This window comes from Macaca fascicularis, chromosome 14 (assembly GCF_037993035.2).
Source record: "Macaca fascicularis isolate 582-1 chromosome 14, T2T-MFA8v1.1".
Classification (NCBI taxonomy): domain Eukaryota; kingdom Metazoa; phylum Chordata; class Mammalia; order Primates; family Cercopithecidae; genus Macaca; species Macaca fascicularis.
The window spans coordinates 48413714-48432836 of record NC_088388.1 but is presented as its reverse complement, the minus strand read 5'-3'; the positions used below and the strand labels follow the sequence as shown (position 1 = coordinate 48432836).

The 19123-nt window shown below is 44.4% G+C and overlaps 1 protein-coding gene across 3 annotated transcripts; it reads left to right on the top strand.

Annotated features, from left to right (window-relative positions):
• The first annotated feature begins 426 nt into the window (after positions 1-426).
• On the top strand, positions 427-18505 carry LOC102121659 (natural cytotoxicity triggering receptor 3 ligand 1). Of its 3 annotated transcripts, none has more exons than XM_065528428.1 (4): positions 427-666; positions 5278-5628; positions 15834-16172; positions 17690-18505. In XM_065528428.1, exons 1-4 carry the CDS (start codon positions 597-599, stop codon positions 18028-18030), a joined length of 1101 nt encoding a protein of 366 aa, XP_065384500.1. In that variant the 5' UTR covers positions 427-596; the 3' UTR covers positions 18031-18505. The 3 variants fall into 3 exon arrangements, with proteins under 3 accessions (XP_065384500.1, XP_065384499.1, XP_065384501.1); XM_065528427.2 differs by lacking the exon at positions 427-666 and adding an exon at positions 1005-1347; XM_065528429.1 differs by lacking the exon at positions 427-666 and adding an exon at positions 2104-2963.
• The last annotated feature ends 618 nt before the right edge of the window (positions 18506-19123 follow it).

The following is a 19123-nucleotide window of genomic DNA, read 5'->3' as shown; positions in this document are numbered from 1 at the left end:
CTTCAGGCGTTTAACTGAATCGTCCTGGGGATTTAATTTGGCTTTCGACTCAATGCTAAGGTTTTGTTGCTTTTGGTTTTTAAAGTAATGTAAGTTTATCGTGCCAACGGTAAGATATCTCTCGGGACGCGTGCACCTGCTCTCGCAATCACTGACTGCGGTCAGCATCCTCCTTAGAGCAGCGCCCCGGGCCACTTGGATCCCGGCCTCAATTTACTAAGCGAACTCAGAGGATGCCCAGAGTCCTGGACTGCAGAGCCGCTCGCGAGAGGCACCGGGGCTGTAACCGCGCAACCTCGTGCCGTGGGCGGGGACGAGGGAGGCTTCTCCCGCCGGTGTGCGCCCTGGCGCGAAAGTGAGGCGCGGGCGGGGCTGGTCACGCGCCTGGCTTCCTGCAGTGCGAACCCTGGAAATCCCGGAGACTTCGCAGTTGCCGAAGGGACCCGAAGAAGTGGGATGTGCAAAAGCGCCGGCTGGAAATCCCGGCTGTGTCTCCGTCAACTCTTCACGCAACAGAGGGCTCCCCCGGCCCTTGGTTTTTACCGGGCCGCCTGGTCCCACTCGGCGAAAAAAATTCCAGAGCTGCTGCCGTGGCGATGGCGTGGAGGGCTGCCTCCTCCGCGTGCGCGGCGCCCCTGCTTCTGTGGTGCGCACTGATGACCGCAGGTAGGGGGCGGCTGGGGTGGGCTGGGGCGGAGGCGGCTGGGGTGGGCTGGGGCGGAGGCGGCTGGGGTGGGCTGGGGCGGAGGCGGCTGGGGTGGGCTGGGGCGGAGGCGGCTGGGGTGGGCTGGGGCGGAGGCGCCTGGCGCCAGAGGGTCCTTGCGGTTGGCTCCCTAGCGCCCCTCCAGGGGACCGCGACGTCCTGGGGCCTGGGGGCTCTATTTTCTTTTCTTTTTCTTTTCTTTTTTTTTTTTTTTTTTGATACGGAGTGTCGCTCTCGCCCAGGCTGGAGTACGGTGGCGCGACCTCGGCTGACTCCAAGCTCCGCCTCCCGGGTTCACGCCATTCTCCTGCCTCAGCCTCCCGAGTAGCTGGGACTACGGGCGCCCGCTACCACGACCGGCTAATTTTTTGTAGTTTTAGTAGAGACGGGGTTTCACCGTGTTAGCCAAGATGGTCTCGATCTCCTTGACCTCGTGATCCACCCACGTCGGCCTTAAAAAGTGCTGGGATTACAGGCGGGAGCCACAGCGCCGGGCCTGGAGGCTCTATTTTCAAGCGCCCCTCCTTTGTGAGATGCGGAGTCCCCGATGCAACAGGTTGATATTGAAGGCCTGCCCTGTGCAGGGTCGGCACCTGTGCGAGCGGAAACGGTGCTTCCTTGGATGTCGCGCACTCGGTGCCTTGGTAATCTGCTCCTCTCTTGCATCATCCAAGGGGTCGGAGCAGAGAAGAAAATCAGGGAATGGGGAAAATAGGAAAATGATTCACCCGCGTATCAGTGGGTCCTCCTGGCTTTGCTAAGTAAGGTCTTTATTGAGAGAGGGAGGGGAGTGTTTTGATCTTGAGGTGACCTTCAAAAGTTCTCTTACTTTTTTGGGAACTCGTATGGGAATGTTCTGCGTTAACTTAAACAGGAGACTACAAGGCTGAAACGCGTATGTAGAGATATTTAAACTCATTTCTAACTAGAAGAATGGCAATTAAACAACAAGATGCTGCTTGACCCTTACTAGGCTGGCCACAATACGCTCCTGGGTACCAGGTGCTGGAGAGGGAATGTAGGAATCCCGGAGGCGCGCTCTGGGCGCCCCAAGTCACTGCAGGTGGAGGCGAGCCGCGTGTGGACCTCACCGTGGAGCGCTGGGCGGCAGCTTCACACCACGCCCTTGCTGCTTGCCGAGCAGCGTGAACGGATGTTGAAGGCAAAGAGCCAAGCAGTGGACATACAATGTAATACCCTTTCCACAGTTTGAGAAACAGAAGATACAGCCTTAAAGAGAACAAAAATGTATGTTAAACACCTTAGAATGACTGCCCAATGGGAGAGGGAAATGAAAATAAAAACGAGGGAATAGCATTTCTATACATTTGCAATGAGCAATGTGAAAATAAGGCAGTTCCGAGTGAAGTGTGGGCGGCGACGAAAGCCAAATTTGCGCTGGACTCGGCGCTGGTGGCTGGAAGCGCTTCCACGCCCTCAGTCTGGGTCTCCTCGAGCTCGAAGTGGCGCCTGGGGGCTCCCGCCGCGCCCACCCGGTCCCGGGCCCGGCGCCCCCTCCTCAGGAGCCTCGGGTGCCAGCCACTTTCGTCCGGTCCTCGTCCCCACGGATGCTGGCGGTGGTGGAGAAGGGCCGCGCGGTCTCTGGGAAGCGGAGAGGAAGGAACGCCGTTTGGCTGTGCGGCGGCGCTTTAGTGGCAGCAGCAGCAGCTCCTGGGAGGAAGCTAGTTCGGGCTCGTCCAGCCACAAGGAGTGAGGCGGCCGCTGCATGACGGTCGGACCCCAGAACCAGGCGTTGGTGCTGGACTTCGGCACCGGAAGACACTGTGAAATTGAAAACCATCGGAAGCTTTCGCCTAACAAATCATTTCCGCCCACAAGAAATCCCTACACCTTAGAATGGAACATCTATTTCCCGGGCTGTTATTCTGTGTGGAAGCAAATTTAAAGTGGTACAAGAAAAAAAAATCCAATCAGACAAAGGAATTCGTCAGATTTTAATGCAAGATATTCTAGCCCGTCTTTGTATGAGACTGTCTTTAAAGGTTGTTGATATAGAAAATGTTTTAAAGAACGTTAGGTTTTATTTCAGAAATGAAGTTCAAAAGAGCAATTTGTAAAGCTGTAGTTAACAATCCTCCCTGGTTGGAGGGCTCTAGAACGGGAGATTCTCTATGCAGGTTATACCACTAGTTGATTTGAGAAGATAAATGCATAGATGCTTTTCCTTGGAAACAAGACTGCAGAAAATTCCAAGGATCTAGTCCTTGAAAAAGGGGAATGCTCTTAAGCTGTTATTAAGGTACTAAACTCTGTACCTTTAAATGAAAATACATGGAGGTCCGGGGTGAGCGCTTGGGCGCTCTGAAAATAGACGACGTTTCCCAAATTTGCCTTCTAAATTTTGATTTGTTGATTTAAATCTTTTAAATTTATGTAGTCTGGCACTCAGGTTTGTATTCCTTTTAAGCACATGTTAGTGTTTTGGTATTTTCCCCTCCCCCTCCGACCCCCCAATTCTTTTTTTTTTTTTTTTTGGGTAGTCTCTTTTCATTTGTAAGAGTGACAATAGAACTAGGTGGCCTGGCTATTTCTCTCGTATCCTTGGCTCCTCCATTCTTTGGTTGGCCACCAGGGGGAAGCATACTGTTTTTTGGTTACAGTTGACCCTATCTTCATTTTGTAGGTCAAGTCTGTTTTTGCCTTGATACATAGAACATAAAGCTTGTCACCATGTTTGCCTAATGTATTATTTTTAAAAATAGACTTGCACAAACCTTTGAGTAAGTTGGCAGGTTTTTGGATACATTTTTTGTTAACATTAATTTTGAAAACTTTATTTAGATATGTTGGGTGTGACTAATGAAAGGACATGTTTGATGGCAACAAGGGGAATTCGGTTTCTGACATTTATCTAAATATTGATGTCTAGCTCTGCATTGTTAGTAATGAGTCTGACTTCTTTGGAGTTGCACTCTTCTTTGAAACAGCAAATGTAATATTTTGAACTGTCCTTGCACTTTTTGTTGGATTGGTGTAAGCGTAAACTTGCTGGCAACCTACTGTTCTAAAATAGAAAACATCTAGCCAGTCGCAGTGGCTCATACCTGTAATCCCAACACCTGAGGAGGCAGTGGGAGGATTGCTTGAGCCCAGGAGTTGGAGACCAGCCTGGGCAACTTAGTAAGTCTCCATCTCTACAAAAAATCAAAAAATTAGCTGAGCATGGTGGCGTGTGCCTGTAGTCCCAACTACTTGGGAGGCTGAGGCAGGAGGTTCACTTGAGCCTAGGAGGTGGAGGCTGCAATGAGCAGTGATAGCACCACTGCACTCCAGCCTGGGTGACACAGCAAGACCCTATCTCTAAATAAATAAATAGGAAAACATCAAAAAAAGAGAAAATTCTCTTTACAATAGCATCAAAAAGAGTAAAATACTTATGAGCAAATTTAACAAAAGAAACAGAAAGTATATACTCTGGAAACTGTAAAATATTGCTGAAAGAAATTTGAGATCTAAATAAATGAAATGGAAAAATGTCCTGTCTTAGTCTTGCCAGGCTACCATAACAGATATATACTGTGTGGCTTAAACAGAAATTTTTTTCTCGTTTTGGAGGCTGGGAAGTCCAAGATGAAGGTGTGGATGATCTGGTTTCTGGTGAGAGCCTCATTTCTGGTTTATAGAAGGATACCTTCTTGCTGTATCTTTACATGGGGGAGAGAGACATATCTCTCTGTCTTGTCTTCATTTATTTATCTATTTATTTATTTATTTATTTATTTTTGAGACAGTGTCTCACTCTGTCATCCAGGCTAGAGTGCAGTGGCATTATCACAACTGACTGCAGCCTTGAACTTCTGGGCACAAGGGATCCTCCTACCTCAGCCTCCCAAGTAGCTGGGACTACAGGTGCTAACCACCATGCTGGGCTAATTTATTTTTATTTTTTTGTAGAGACAAGGTCCCATTATATTGCCTAGTCTGGTCCAGAACTCCTGGGCTCAAGCAATCCTCTGGCCTCAGACTCTCAAAGTGCTGGGATTATAGGTGTGAACCACCAGGCCCAGCCTCATGTCTTGTCTTTTTCTTTCTTTCTTTCTTTCTTTTTTTTTTTTTTTGAGACAGAATCTCACTCTGTCACCCAGGTTGGAGTGCAGTGGCACGATCTTGGCTCACTGCAACCTCTGCCTCCTGGGTTCAAGCAATTCTCCTGCCTCAGCCTCCTGAGTAGCTGGGATTACAGGCACCTGCCACCACACTTGGGTAATTTTTTGTATTTTTAGTAGAGATGGGACTTCACCATGTTAGCCAGGATGGTCTCAATCTCCTGACCTCACGATCCACCTGCCTCAGCCTCCCAAAGTGCTGGGATTACAGGCGTGAGCCACCGTGCCCTGCCTCATGTCTTTTCTTGTAAGGGCACTAATCCCATTCATGAGGACTCTCCCCTTATGACCTAATCACTTCCCAAAGGCCCTGCCTCCAGATACCATCACACTGGGAGTCAGGCCTCAATATGAATTTTGGAGGACTCCAGCATTCAGTCCATAGCACATCCCAAAAACTTGTTCATAAATTGAAAAACTGAACATTGTGTTCTCTTATTGCCACAGGTGATCTGAAAGTGGAGATGATGGCAAGGGGGATTCAGGCCACACGCCTGAATGACAGTGTTACCATATCCTGCAAAGTCATTTATTCCCAACCCCTCAACATCACTTCTATGGGTATCACCTGGTTTCGGAAGAGTCTGACGTTAGACAAAGAAGTCAAGGTCTTTGAATTTTTTGGAGATCACCAAAAGGCATTCCGACCTGGAGCCAATGTGTCTCTATGGAGGCTGAAGAGTGGGGACGCCTCACTGAAGCTGCCTGGAGTCCAGCTGGAGGAAGCAGGAGAGTACCGATGTGAGGTGGTTGTCACCCCTCTGAAGGCACAGGGAACGGTTCAACTTAAAGTTGTGGGTGAGTGTCTCGGGGCAGTGCCCTATAGTTCCCATGGTGTTGGGGTTAACAACAACAAAACCCAAACACCTCTTTGAGCTCCACTTTCCTGTATTATAAAATGGTCGGATAATACGTGGATGAACTTGGTGGCTGTATTAGTTTGCTAAGGCTGCCATAACAAAATACCATTGACTGGGTGGCTTTAAACAACAGATGTTTATTTCTCACACTTCTGGAGGCTAGAAGTCTGAGATGAAGATGTCAGCAGGATTGTTTTTTTTCTGAAGCCCCTCTCCTCTGGCCATCTTCTCCCTGTGTCTTCACATGGTCTTTCCTTTGTGCCAATATCTGTGCCCTAATTTCCTCTTCTTATAAGGATACCAATCATATTGGATCAGAGCCCACCCTAATAACCCCATTTTTAACTTAATTGCCTCTTTAAATAACCTATCTCTAAATACAGTCACATTCAGAGATACTGGGAATTCTGGGAGGACATAATAATTTTAGGAGGATGTAATTCAGTCCAGCATGGACCCTCCATAGTTGTACATAAGACTTTGAATGTTTTGTCTATAGTAATTTTGGGAGTGAGAGGCATATTAATTAGGATTCACTTCCTCTGCAACTGACAGAGGAATAACAGTGACAGTGGCTATATATATAGCCAACTGACGATGGCCGTATATATAGCCACTGTTCTTCCAGGCTTTATATATCTATAGAAAGGGTCTACATAGGAGACAGGGTCTTGCTCTATTGCCCAGGCTGGAGGGCATGGCACAATCATAGCTCACTTCAACTCCAGGGCTCAGGTGATCCTCCTGCCTCAGCCTCCTGAGTAGCCAGGACCTCGGGTGCATGCCACCACGCCTGGTTAATTTTTACACTTTTGTAGAGATGGGGCCTTGTGTTGCCCAGGCTGGTCTCCAACTTCTGGCCTCAAGAGATCCTCCTGCCCTGGCCTCTCGATGTGCTGGCATTACAGGGATGAACTACCATGCCTGGCCAACAGTGGCTTTTAAAGACATTAATAGATTTTTTTTTTTTTTAAGGACAGTTTTGGATTTACAGAAACATTGCAAAAATAGTATGAGAGTTCTCATATCACTCTCATCTTGCATACCATTTCCCCTATTATTAACATCTTGCATTCGTTTGGTACCTTGATATAATTAATGAACCCATATTGACATTTTACTATAATTAAAGTCTGTAGTTTATTCCTATTTCCTTAGTTTTTACCTAATGTCCTTTTTCTGCTCTAGGATCCCATCAGAATACATTGCATTTAATTGTTATATGTTCTTAGGCTCCTTTTTGCTGTGACAGTTTCTTAGACCTTATTTTTGATGTCCTTAACAGTTTGGTGAGGGTATTGGTCAGGTATATTGCAAGATGTCACTCAATTAGGATTTGTCTGCTGTTTTCCTCATAATTGGACTTGGGGTTATGGGTTTCTGGAGGAACATTGCAGAGGTAAACTGCTATTTTCATCACATCAAATCACATGACTTATGACTGTTGATGTTGACCTTGACCATGTAGTTGAAGTAGTGTTTGTCTGGTTTCTCTACTGAAAAGTTACTCTTCCCCCTATTTTCATACTGTACTCTTTGAAAGGAAGTCACTCTGTGCAGCCCACACTTAAGGTGGGAGGTTACTTGTGTTCTTCCTCCTTGGGGGTGGAGTATCTACATAATTTTTTAAAGAATTCTTCTGCATGGGAGATTTATCTCTTTTCTCCTATTTATGAATTTATTCAATCATTGATATCAATAAGGACTCAAGGATATTTATTTTATACTTTGTGTTATAATGCAGTACTACTTTATTTTTTCTCAAATTGTTCCAGCTTTGGCCACTGGGAGCTCATTCGCTTGGCTCTTGTGTCACATTGACATACCCCAATCATTGTAAGATTTTGTTTTATTTTATTATTTTATTTTTTGTTTTATTTAATTTTTGGAAAATCCATATCAAGGATTTTGTTTGATTTTAAGCACTTTTTACTTTTTGGCACTATAAGATGCTCCAGACTCATATTGTATATTTCCTCTCTTGTATATTTCCTGGTTCTAGTCCTAGAACCAACCAATACTCCAAGAAACTTTGGTTCCTTTTATTGGAAAATGATATTAGAAACCAAGACCAAGTACACTAAGTGTACTTTTTGCTACTGAGGTATCATTGGATTCTAGATCCTCTCAGCCAACAGAGCAAAGAAATATATGTATGTGTACTAACCTCTGCATATGTACATATCTATAAATATTTCTATGTGTAACCATCTGTACCTATATTAAACATTTGTTCTCACTGATGTCTCCAACTTTAATCCATTACCACATAGATCCTTCTCTTGCTTATCTGTAAACTCCCACTCCAACAGTGAGAAACTTGTACCCACCATACTCTGTTTATTTGTTTAATTGTTAACCTGTACTCCCGTAAGAAACAACTTTATCTACTAGAGTACAGTGCTTCTTGGCAATTCCTTTTTTTTTTTTTTTTTTTTTTGGAGATTTATTTTGAGACAGAGTCTCGCTCTGTTGCCCAGACTGGAGTGCAGTGGTGTGACCTTGGATCACTGCAACCTCCACCTCCCAGGTTTAAGTGATTCTCCTGCCTTAGCCTCCCAGGTAGCTGGGCTTACAGGTGCCTGCCACCATGCCTGGCTAATTTTTGTATTTTCAGTAGAGATGGAATCTCACCATGTTGGCCAGGCTGGTCTTGGACTCCTGACCTCAGGTGATTTGCCCACCTCAGCTTCCCAAAGTACTGAGATTACATGCATGAGCCACCACACCTGGCCCAGATTTTAGCCATTCTAGTAAGTATATAGTGGTATCTCATTTGTTGTTTTAATTAGCAGTTCCCTAATGACATAATGTTGGACATCTTTTCATGTTCTTACTTGCCATTCGCATGTCTTGTTTTTGTGTGTGTTTATTGGTCGTCCAGGCTGGAGTGCAGTGGTGTGATTACAGCTCACTTCCCAGGCTCAGGTGATTCTCCTGTTTCAGCCTCCCAAGTAGCTAGGACTACAGGTGCACATCTCCATGCCTGGCTAATTTTTGTATTTTTTGTAGAGATAGGGTTTTGTCATGTTGCCCAGGCTGGTCTTGAACTCCTGGGCTCAAATGATCTGCCTGTCTCGGCCTCCCAAAGTACTGGGAATTGTATGTCCTCTTTGATGAGATGTTTGTTCAGATTGCCTATTTTTTAACTGGGCTCATTTTTTAAATTGTTATGTTTTAAGAGTCCCTTGTACATTCTGGATACAAGCCTTTATCAGATAGATGTCTCACAAATATTTTCTCACAGTCTGTGTCTTGTCTTTTCATTGTCTTAACAATGTCTTTTGTAGAGCAGAAGTTCTTAATTTTAAAAAGTTGAACTTACTACATTTTTCTTTCATGGATCATGCTCTTAACATTGTATCCTAAAGCTCATCACCAAACCCAAGGCTACCTAGATTTTCTCCTATGTTATCGTCTAGAAGGTTTATAGTTTTACCATTGATGTTTAGGTCTATGAGGCAGTTTACTTTAATTTTTGTGGAAAGTGTAAGGTTTGTGTCTATATTCTATATGCATTTTTTTTTTTTTTTTTGCATATGAACACCTAATTGTTCCAGTATCATTTGTTGAAAAGACTGTCCTTTCTCCATTGAATTGCCTTTGCTTCTTTGTCAAAGATCAGTTGAATATATTTGTATGGATCCATTTCTGGCTTTCTATTCAGTTTCTTTTTTTTTTTTTTTTTTTAAATACAGGCTGGAGTGCAGTGGCACAATCTTGGCTCACTGCAGCCTCTGCCTCCTGGGCCCAGGCAATCCTACCATCTCAGCCTTCCAAGTAGCTTGTACTACAGGCTCGTGCCACCACTCCCAGCAAATTTTTGTATTTTTGTAGAGATAGAGTTTTGCCGTGTAGCCCAGGCTGGTCTGGAACTTCTGAGCTCAAGTGATCTCACCCGCCTCATTCTCCCAAAGTGTTGGGATTATAGGCGTGCGCCACCACACCCTGCCCTATTCAGTTTCATTGATCTCTCTCTTCTTTCCCCCATACCACACTGTCTTGATTACTGTATTTTAGTAGTAAGTCTGGAAGTCAGGTAGTGTTAGTCCTTCATTTTTGTTGCCTTTCTTCAGTATAGTGTTAGCTCTCTGGGTTTTTTCTTTCGATATAAAGTTGATAATCTATTGATATCTGCAAAATAGCTTTCTGGGATTTTGATTGGGATTGCATTGAATCTAGAGATCAAGTTGGGAAAATTGACATTTTTTTTTTTGAGGCAGAGTCTTGCTATGCTGCCCAGGCTGGAGTGCAGTGGTACCATCTCAGCTCACTGCAACCTCTGCCTCCCGGGTTCAAGCAGTTCTCCTGTCTCAGCCTCCCAAGTAGCTGGGATTATGGGTATGTACCACCATGCCTGGCTAATTTTTGTATTTTTAGTAGAGACAGCATTTCACCAAGTTGGCCAGGCTGGTCTCAAACTCGTGACCTCAAATGATCCACCAGCTTCGGCCTCCCAAGGGGCTAGGATTATAGGTGTGAGCCACTACACCTGGCCAGTGGTATTATATTTTTAATTTCAAATTCCAATTGCTCAATTGTTCATTCCTGTCAAGTAATTGATTTTTGCCTGTTAACTTTGTATCCTGCAACTTGCTTTAATCACTTATTCATTCCAGGGTTTTTTTTTTTTTGGCCAAGTCTTGAGATTTTTCTACATAAATCATGCTGTCTATGAAAAATACAGTTTTATTTCTTCCATTATTTAATTTTAATTTTTATTTTATTTTATTTTATTTTATTTTAATAGAGATGAGGTCTCACTATGTTGCCTAGACTGATTTCGAACTCTTAAGCTCAAGTCATCCCTCCCCCTTGGCCTCCCAAAGTGCTGGGATTACATTGTGTGAGCCACTGCACCCAGCCTCCTTTCTTCCATTCTAACTTTATATCTTTTATTTCCTTTTCTTGTCCTGTTATTCTAGCTTAGACTTCCATTACAGTGTTGCATAGGAGTGGTTAGAAGGGACATCTTGCCCATTTCTGATTTTACTTTCTAACCATGAAGTGGTTAGAAAGTAACCACTAGCTATCTAACCATTAGCTATTTTTTGGTAGATATTCTTTAGCAAGTTGAGGAAATTTCCCTTTTATTCCTAGTTCGCTAGGAGTTTTTCATGAGTCACTGTTGGGTTTTGTCAAATACTTTTTTGCATTATTGGTATGATCATATAATTTTATCTTTAGCCTGTTAATATGATGACTTACAGTAACTGATTTTTGAATGATGAGCCAGCCTTGCATATGTGTAATACTTGGTTATGGTATATAATTTTTTTTTGTATTGTTGGATTAGATTTGCTAATATTTTCGTGAGGATTTTGTATGTATTTTAATGAGTGATACTGATCTGTAGTTATCTTTTCTGGTAATGTCTTTATGTGGTTTTGGCAGTAGGGTAATATTGGGCTAGCAGAATAAGGTAGAATGTGTTCCCTCTGTCTACTTCTACTTTGTGGAAGAAATTGTAAAAAACTGGCATTCTTTATTCCTTAAATGTTTAGTAGGATTAACCTGTGAAACCATCTGAACCTGGTGCTTTCCTTTTTTGAACATGATTTTCTTCTTCTTCTTTTTTTTTTTTTTTTTGTTAGTTATTGATTCAATTTCTTTCTTTCTTTCTTTCTTTTCTTTCTTTTTCTTTCTTTCTTTCTTTCTCTTTCTTTCTTTCTTTCTTTCTTTCTTTCTTTCTTTCTTTCTTTCTCCTTCCTTCCTTCCTTCCTTCCTTCCTTCTCTCTCTCTCTCTCCCTTCCTTCCTTCCTTCCTTCCTTCCTTCCTTCCTTCCTTCCTTCCTTCCTTCCTTCCTTCCTTCCTTCCTTCCTTTCTTTCTTTCTTTCTTTCTTTCTTTCTTTCTTTCTTTCTTTCTTTCTTTCTTTCTTTCTTTCTTTCTCTTTCTCTCTCCCTTCCTTCCTTCCTTTACTTTCTTCCTTACTTTCTCCCCTCCCCTTCCCTCCCCTCTCTTTCCTTTCTTCCTGCAACATCTCGCTCTGTTGTCCAGGCTGGAGTGCAGTGGTGCGATCATGGCTCACTGCAGCCTTGACCTCCTGGGCACTAGCAATACTCCCACCTTGGCCTCTGGAATAGCTGGGACCACAGGCGTGCACCACCATGCCCTGCTAATTTAAGGCTTTGTTTGTTTGTTTGTTTGTTTGTTTAAAGATATGGAGTCTTACGTTGCCCAGACTGGTCTTGAACTCCCTGGGCTCAAGCGATCCTCCCACCTTGGTCTCCCAAAGTGCTCATACAGGTATGAGCCACCATGCCTGGCCTGCTAAAGCATTTCTTTTTATGTTTCTCGCACAGCAGATCTGTTGGTGAAAGGTTTGTCTGAGAAAGTCTTTATTTATACTTCGCCTTTGAAGGAAAATTGTTCTGGATATAAGATTCCGTGTTGGTGTTTTCTCTTTTTAAAGTTTCAATGCTTTAAATTAATTTCACTTCACTCTCTTCTTGCTTGCATTGTTTCTGACAAGAAGTCCAGTGCTGTTCTTGTTCCTCTATATGTAAGGTGTGTTTTTCTCCCTGTGACTTTTTTTCTTTTTCCTTCCTTCCTTCCTTCCTTCCTTCCTTCCTTCCTTCCTTCCTTCCTCCCTCCCTCCCTCCCTCCCTCCCTGCCTCTCTCCCTCCCTTCTTCCATTCCTTTCTCTCTCTCTCTCTCTCTCTTTCCTTTCTTTTCCCTTTTCTTTTCTTTCGTCTTTCAAGATGGGGTCCCACTCTGTTTCCCAGGTTGGAGTGCAATGGTGTGATCATGGCTCATTGCAGCCTTGACCTACTGGGCTGAAGCTCAAGTGATCCTCCCACCTCAGCCTCCCAAGTAGCTGGGGCCACACGTGGGTGCCACCAAGCATGGCTAATTTTTGCATTTTTTGTAGAGATGGCATTTCGCCGTGTTGCCCAGGCTGGCCTCGAACTTCTGAGCTCAAGTGATCCACCTGCCTTGGCCTCTGAAAGTGTTGGGATTATGGGAGTGAGCTGCCATGCTTGGCCATCTTTGTCTTTCTAAAGTTGAAATATGATATGGCTAGATGTGGATAGGCATATTTGGATATTTATCCTGCCTGGTATTCTCTAAGCTTCCTGGGTCTGTAGTTTGGTGTCTATCATTAATTTTGGAAAATTCTCAGCCATTATTTCTTCAAAGTATTTCTTCTGCTCCTTTCTCTTTTCTCCTTCTTGTATTCCCATTATATATCTGTTACACCTTTTGTAGTATCCCACAGTTCTTAGATATTCTGTTTTTTTTAAATTCTTTTTTCTCCTTGTATTTCAGTTTGGGAAGTTTCTTTTTTTAAAATTTTTGTTTGTGACAGGGTCTCACTCTGTCTCCCAGGCTGGAGTGCAGTGGCAGGATCTCAGCTCACTGCAACCTCTGCTTCCCAGGTTCAAGCGAGTCTTGTGCCTCAGCCTCCTGAGTAGCTGGGACTACAAGCGTGCACAACCATGCCTGGCTAACTTTTGTTTTTTAAGTAGAGACGGGGTTTTGCCATGTTGGCCAGGGTGGTCGCCAACTGCTGACCTCAAGCAATCTGCCCACTTTGGCCTCCCAAAGTGCTGGGATTATAGGCGTGAGCCACCACACCGTTCTGAGTTTGGGAAGTTTCTATTAACATCTTCAAGCTCACTGATTCTTTCCTTGTCAGTTTCTTTCTTTCTTTTCTTTTTTTTTTTTTTTGAGACGGAGTTTTGCTCTTGTTGCCCAGTCTGGAGTGCAGTGGTGCAATCTCGGCTCACTGCAACCTCCGCCTCCCAGTTTCAAGTGATTCTCCTGCCTTAGCCTCCCAAGTAGCTGGGATTACAGGCATGCGCCACCATGCCTGGCTAATTTTGTATTTTTATTAGAAATGGGGTTTCTCCATGTTGGTCAGGCTGGTCTCGAGCTCCTGACCTCAGGTGATCCACCCACCTCAGCCTCCCAAAGTGCTGAGATTATAGGTGTGAGCCACCGTGCCCAGCCTCCTTGTCAGTTTCAAGTCTACTGATGAACCCACTCAAGGCATTCTTCATTTCTTTAATGATATTTTGAGTTCTAGCATTCACTTTTGGTTCTTTCTTAGCATCTCCATCACTCTGCTTATATTACCCATCTGTTTGTGCATGTTATCTGCTCTTTCTGTTAGTGCTGTTAACATTTTAATTATAGTTTTTTAAAAGTCCCTATATGATAATTCTAAAATCTGTGTCATACCTGAGTCTGGGTCTGATGTTTACTTGGTTTTTATGTACTTTTTAGCATGTCTTGTAATTTTTCAGTTGAAAGAGAGATATTATGTATCAGGCTTTTATTATGAAGCTTTATGTTAATTTGGCTAGGAGCTGGGTTGTGTTTAATGCTTATTATAGCTATAGGTGCCAGAGATTTCAGTTTCTCTAGTGCTTTTTTCCCTCCTTTCCTATTGTCTTTGAGTTTCCTTATGAACTCCTTAAATAGGGTCTGTGCCTTGTAGCTCTCTCACTTGTAATTTTCTGTTATTATACTGGATCCCTGTTGATGTGGTAGTAAAGTGTTGAAGGAGAATCTGTTTATACTTTTATAATTAATCTTATTCTTTTAGTGGCCTGAGCCCCTGGACTGTGACCTTCAGAAGTGTTTCTTAGCCTTTTCTTTTTCTCTCTTCTTAAGTGATACAGAAAGGCTATAGACAGCTGGAGTTGCCTAATTTTCGTCTCCCAGGTCAGATAAGGCTCTGACATCTTCCCTTGAGATGGAGGGAATAATCTGGGTGTATTTTAAAATGATTACTTCTTTCCATCCCCCAGAAAGAAGAGGAGATTTTTCTTGGCTCTTTACTGTGAGAATCTGTTGGGGTTCCTGGAAGTAAAACTCATGACAGTGTGGTAGCATCCCCAAGACTGGGTCCTGAGGATGAAAACCCATGAAAGTATGGTAGCATCCCTAAGACCAGAACCTGAGGAGGTTTTTATTCTCAAACTAGTCCACACTCATCCTTTACTAGTTTGTCGGAGTTACTGCTTAAGTACTTCTACCAGTTTATGACTCCAGCAGCTTCTGCATGAGGCAATTTTGTCTTAGCTGTAATTTTCTTAATCTTCTTTCTCCAGCTTTCTGAGTCGCAGTTTGCCCTGTCACTTCAATTCTCTGAAGAATCTAAGAAAAGTGGTTGATTTTCAATTTGTTCAGCTTTTGTTCTTATTATAGGGTGGGAGCGATGACCTCTCATGTGAGAGGGAAAACTGGAAGTCAGTAGTGGTTTTGGAAATGGCAGTTTATTTTTCTTTCAGAACTGATGTAGCCAGCCAACGGCAGATATGGCAGATAGCTCTGTGATCATCTGGGACCCGTGATCCTTTTATCTTGTCACTCTGCCATCTTCAGTATGTATCATCCACCTTGTGTTTGGAAATGGCCTATCCATCTCCAGTCATCACATAGTATTCCAAACATCCTGCAGGAAATATGAAGGAGACAGACAGAGAGAAAGAGACAGTCTTTTAAGACATCCTTTTAATTTAAGGATACTTCCTAGAAGTTGCTTTTGCCACTTTTGCTTAATTCCAGACCTACTAGACCTTGAGTTTGCATGGCCAAACATACCTGCAGTGGAGGTTGGGTGATACAGCTTTAATCTGGATATGTCATGGCCAGCTAAAAGTGCATAGAATAGAAATTGAAGAGCAATTAGCAGTCTCTACCACAACAGTGTTCCAAGGCTTTCCTCAGATTATGAAAGGTGTCTGTGGCACAACATAGCTTAAGAAAACTCTGCTTTACGAAATTGCTATGAGAGTTGGGGTCACAGCATGTCAACACTCGGTTGGCACTGGCACTGACATACCCAGAATATTTAGCCCAAGCTGACTTGCATTCAGTTACTCGCGTGTCCTGAAGGCTTGCCATGGGTCAGATGTCAGGCTGATAATAAGCTAATCCCTCCCTACCCTTCAGGAGTGCCCAGTCTGATATTGTAAATCTTCAGCTCATTGCTGGACATGGTTGCAGCATTATCTATGCCTCAGAGTCCCCATCTTTTAAAAAGAGTGTGCATCCTGTGTTTTTTGTCTTATCTGGCTACAGGAGCAGTGATGCACAGGTGTGAAGGTATGGTAGAAGCCAGTTAGCTTAAGGTGTGGCAGGGATAAAAGGCTGCTGGGCCCAACTCTGTATGACTTTTTTTTCCCTGGCAGCTTCCCCAACCAGCAGATTGTTTCAGGATCAAGCGGTGGTGAAAGAGAATGAAGGCAAATATATGTGTGAGTCAAGTAGGTTCTACCCAAAGGATATTAATATAACATGGGAGAAGTGGACCCAGAAGTCTCCCCATCATGTAGTGATTTCTGAGAACATCATCACTGGTCCCACCATCAAGAATATGGATGGTACATTTAACATCACTAGCTACTTGAAGCTGAACTCCTCTCAGGAAGACCCTGGGACTGTCTACCGATGTGTGATACGGCATGAGTCCTTGCATACTCCTGTGAGCATCGACTTTATCCTGACTGCTCCTCAGCAGAGTCTTTCTGGTAAGGGTCTTTCTGGACATTTCTTCTCTTCCCTGCCTTGAGGGACTGTAACATAAGACTTATTCCCACACAGCCCGGGGTCTTAGCTGGGGACTGAAGGGGAAGGAGAGAAAGCTTGGACTGGAAGGTCCAAGCTGGGGTCTGGCCTAGCTCAGCCCCAGAGTCAGCAGTCCAGCTTAGGTCCCTACACCTGGGCAGAAGATGGTCTAGAGTGGTGACCATAGTCATCAGGTGGAGCAGGGCGACTTGTCAGCTCATGGCAGCTTCAGGGTTTTGGATGGTCCATATGGCTTGAAATAGGGAACCTGCCAGCTGCTAGGGGAATGGGGACAGTATCCTACCCATGTTCCCTGAGGATAAGGGGCTATCAGGGGCCAGGGACCAGTCCTGCTAGCAGCCCTTCTAGTCAGGCTCTAGGTTCACTGTAAACTGTTGGCTGGTAGGCTGGTAGAGGCTGAATCAGTAGTCTTGTCTTTTTTTGTTTTTTGAGATGGAGTTTTGCTTTTGTTGCCCAGGCTGGAGTTCAATGGCGTGATCTCAGCTCACCACAACCTCTGCCTCCCATGTTCAAGCGATTCTCCTGCCTCAGCCTCCTGAGTAGCTGGGTCTACAGGCATGCACCACCACGCACAGTTGATTTTGTATTTTTAGTAGAGACGGGGTTTCTCCATGTTGGTCAGGCTTGTCTCGAACTCCTGACCTCAGGTAATCCGCCTGCCTTGGCCTCCCAAAGTGCTGAGATTACAGGCATGAGCCACCGCGCCTGGCCAGTAGTCTTGTTTTATGGGCTGTGTCCCAAGATGGGGAGGCTACAGTAGAGTGGTTCTGCAAATGCTCAGTGCCTTCCCCAGGCACACTGGATCCTTAAAACACAGTTCACGGCAGACCCACTCCTGCTGGTGGGGTGGGGCTTTTTGAGCTCATATGCCCTGGTCATAGCTCTGGTCTTGGGTAGGGGTAGCTCTGCTGGTAAAATGCATCTCCCTGGGTCTGAGAGGAGTAAAGAAGGCAGGGAGTGACTGGGGGCACTGAGGAATGTGGTCAGGCTATGCCAGATGGGGCCCAGGATGGTCCTGGGGAGAGAGGAATTATTCTTGGAAGTAAGGACTAGGAGTGTATATGGGTGGTGTGTGCAGGGCTGCAGGGAGGGCATGTGTGTCCACTGGGAGTATGAAATGGAAATATACCTTGCATGTATGGTATGAGGTGTTGTCTGTGTGGTATGCACATGGGGTAGAAGATGGTGTCCTATTACAGAAGGTTTGAAGATGAGGGTGGCACACTTATGTGGTATGTGGTGTTCATCTTCCATATTTTTGGCAAGCGCTACATACACTGTTCGGTGTGTGGAGGTATATGTGATAGGAATGGAGACGCTGAGACATGTGGTAGAGGGCTGGTGGTTAAATCTCTGACAAGGAGGATGACACAACCACACAGATCCCAGCAGCAGTTGTGTGGTTTCTCTGGCCCTTGCCTGTAGGTTTCCTGTTAATATTTTCCTTCTCTCTCTGCAGAACCTGAGAAGACAGATGTCTCTTCCACTATTTGGTGGCCTATTCCATTAGCTGTTGGATTGATTTTATTAATTTTATTAATTTGGATTCTTTGGAAAAAGGTAAGGGGCTCCAAAGCAAAGTTCAGCCCTGTGTCTTGGGCTAGTAAAAAGCTTTTAGGGCGGCTGCTGCCAACCTTACGAGACTCAAGGGACAGGCCTGCTGGAGAGGACTTTGTCAGTCCCTCTTCACCATCAGGTGTTGGGAATGTTGGCTCTGTTCCAATCCAGTTTCCTTTCACAGAGGACCTAGCTGTCACATGCCATCTGACCTTTGTATGGTGGTTTGTGACTCTGGGGTGATGTGTTGTAAAGCCTCCCTCTGTTTCTCCAAGTTACTAAGCAAGTATTATATCTCTGTGAATGAACCAGACTTGAGTGTTCAGACCAGGCCCTGAACTATGTGTGGGCTGCTTGTTTTTCTCACACATTTAGAAACTATGGCTCAGAGAGGGGAATTCCTCATACTTTATCTGATCAATAACTTACCATCAGATTTCACTAGTTTGACTAAGAATTTCTAACCCTCACTAGGTATTTCTAAACTAAAACATGTTTCTAAACATTTTTATCCCTGACTATGGCCCAAATAGTAAATAAAACAGCTCAAGCTTTAGAGGCCCAAGAGACCTGTGAAAATGTGTTGGTTAAAATAGTTTTAGATAATAAAAGGGCCCTCAATTATTTATGGGCCTGTCAAGGCAAAATCTGCACAACAGCTAGTACATCTCATTATAAATACTTTAGGAGAAGTGGAATAATCAATTAAGAAAAATGGCTCTTTTTTTTTTTTTTTTGAGACGGAGTCTCGCTCTGTTGCCCAGGCTGGAGTGCAGTGGCCGGATCTCAGCTCACTGCAAGCTCCGCCTCCCGGGTTCCTGCCATTCTCCTGCCTCAGCCTCCCGGGTAGCTGGGACTACAGGCGCCCGCCACCTTGCCCGGCTAGTTTTTTGTCTTTTTTGGTAGAGACGGGGTTTCACCGTGTTAGCCAGGCTGGTCTTGATCTCCTGACCTCGTGATCCGCCCGTCTCGGCCTCCCAAAGTGCTGGGATTACAGGCTTGAGCCACCGCACCCGGCCAGAAAAATGGCTCTTTATCTAAAGTTGGCCATTTAGATTCACAGGACTTATTCCTGTTGGATCTAAGACAATGAGAAAACTGGATAAAAAGTGGTTTTCAAATGTTTCTTATGATATTTGTGACTGTTGTCATATTTCTTGCCTTTCTCTGACTCTGATATTCAGGTGCCATTGAGAGAGGAGGAAGGAAGAAACTAGTTAGGCAGGCAGTTAGGGTGGGCCCTCAGTAAAATTCCTTCAGACAAAAGAACAGCCTGAAAAATCAAACTGCAGATAAGGGAACTTGTACAGGGTGGCTTGCCTAAAACATGCCCAAA

Bases quoted from the DNA above. Each gene is read 5' to 3' on its own strand.
- LOC102121659 (XM_065528427.2), top strand. From the start codon at position 1,251: ATGCAACAGGTTGATATTGAAGGCCTGCCCTGTGCAGGGTCGGCACCT. The intron at 1,348-5,277 runs GTAATCTGCTCC...TTATTGCCACAG, and splicing joins GTCGCGCACTCGGTGCCTTG to GTGATCTGAAAGTGGAGATG. The intron at 5,629-15,833 runs GTGAGTGTCTCG...TTTCCCTGGCAG, and splicing joins GGTTCAACTTAAAGTTGTGG to CTTCCCCAACCAGCAGATTG.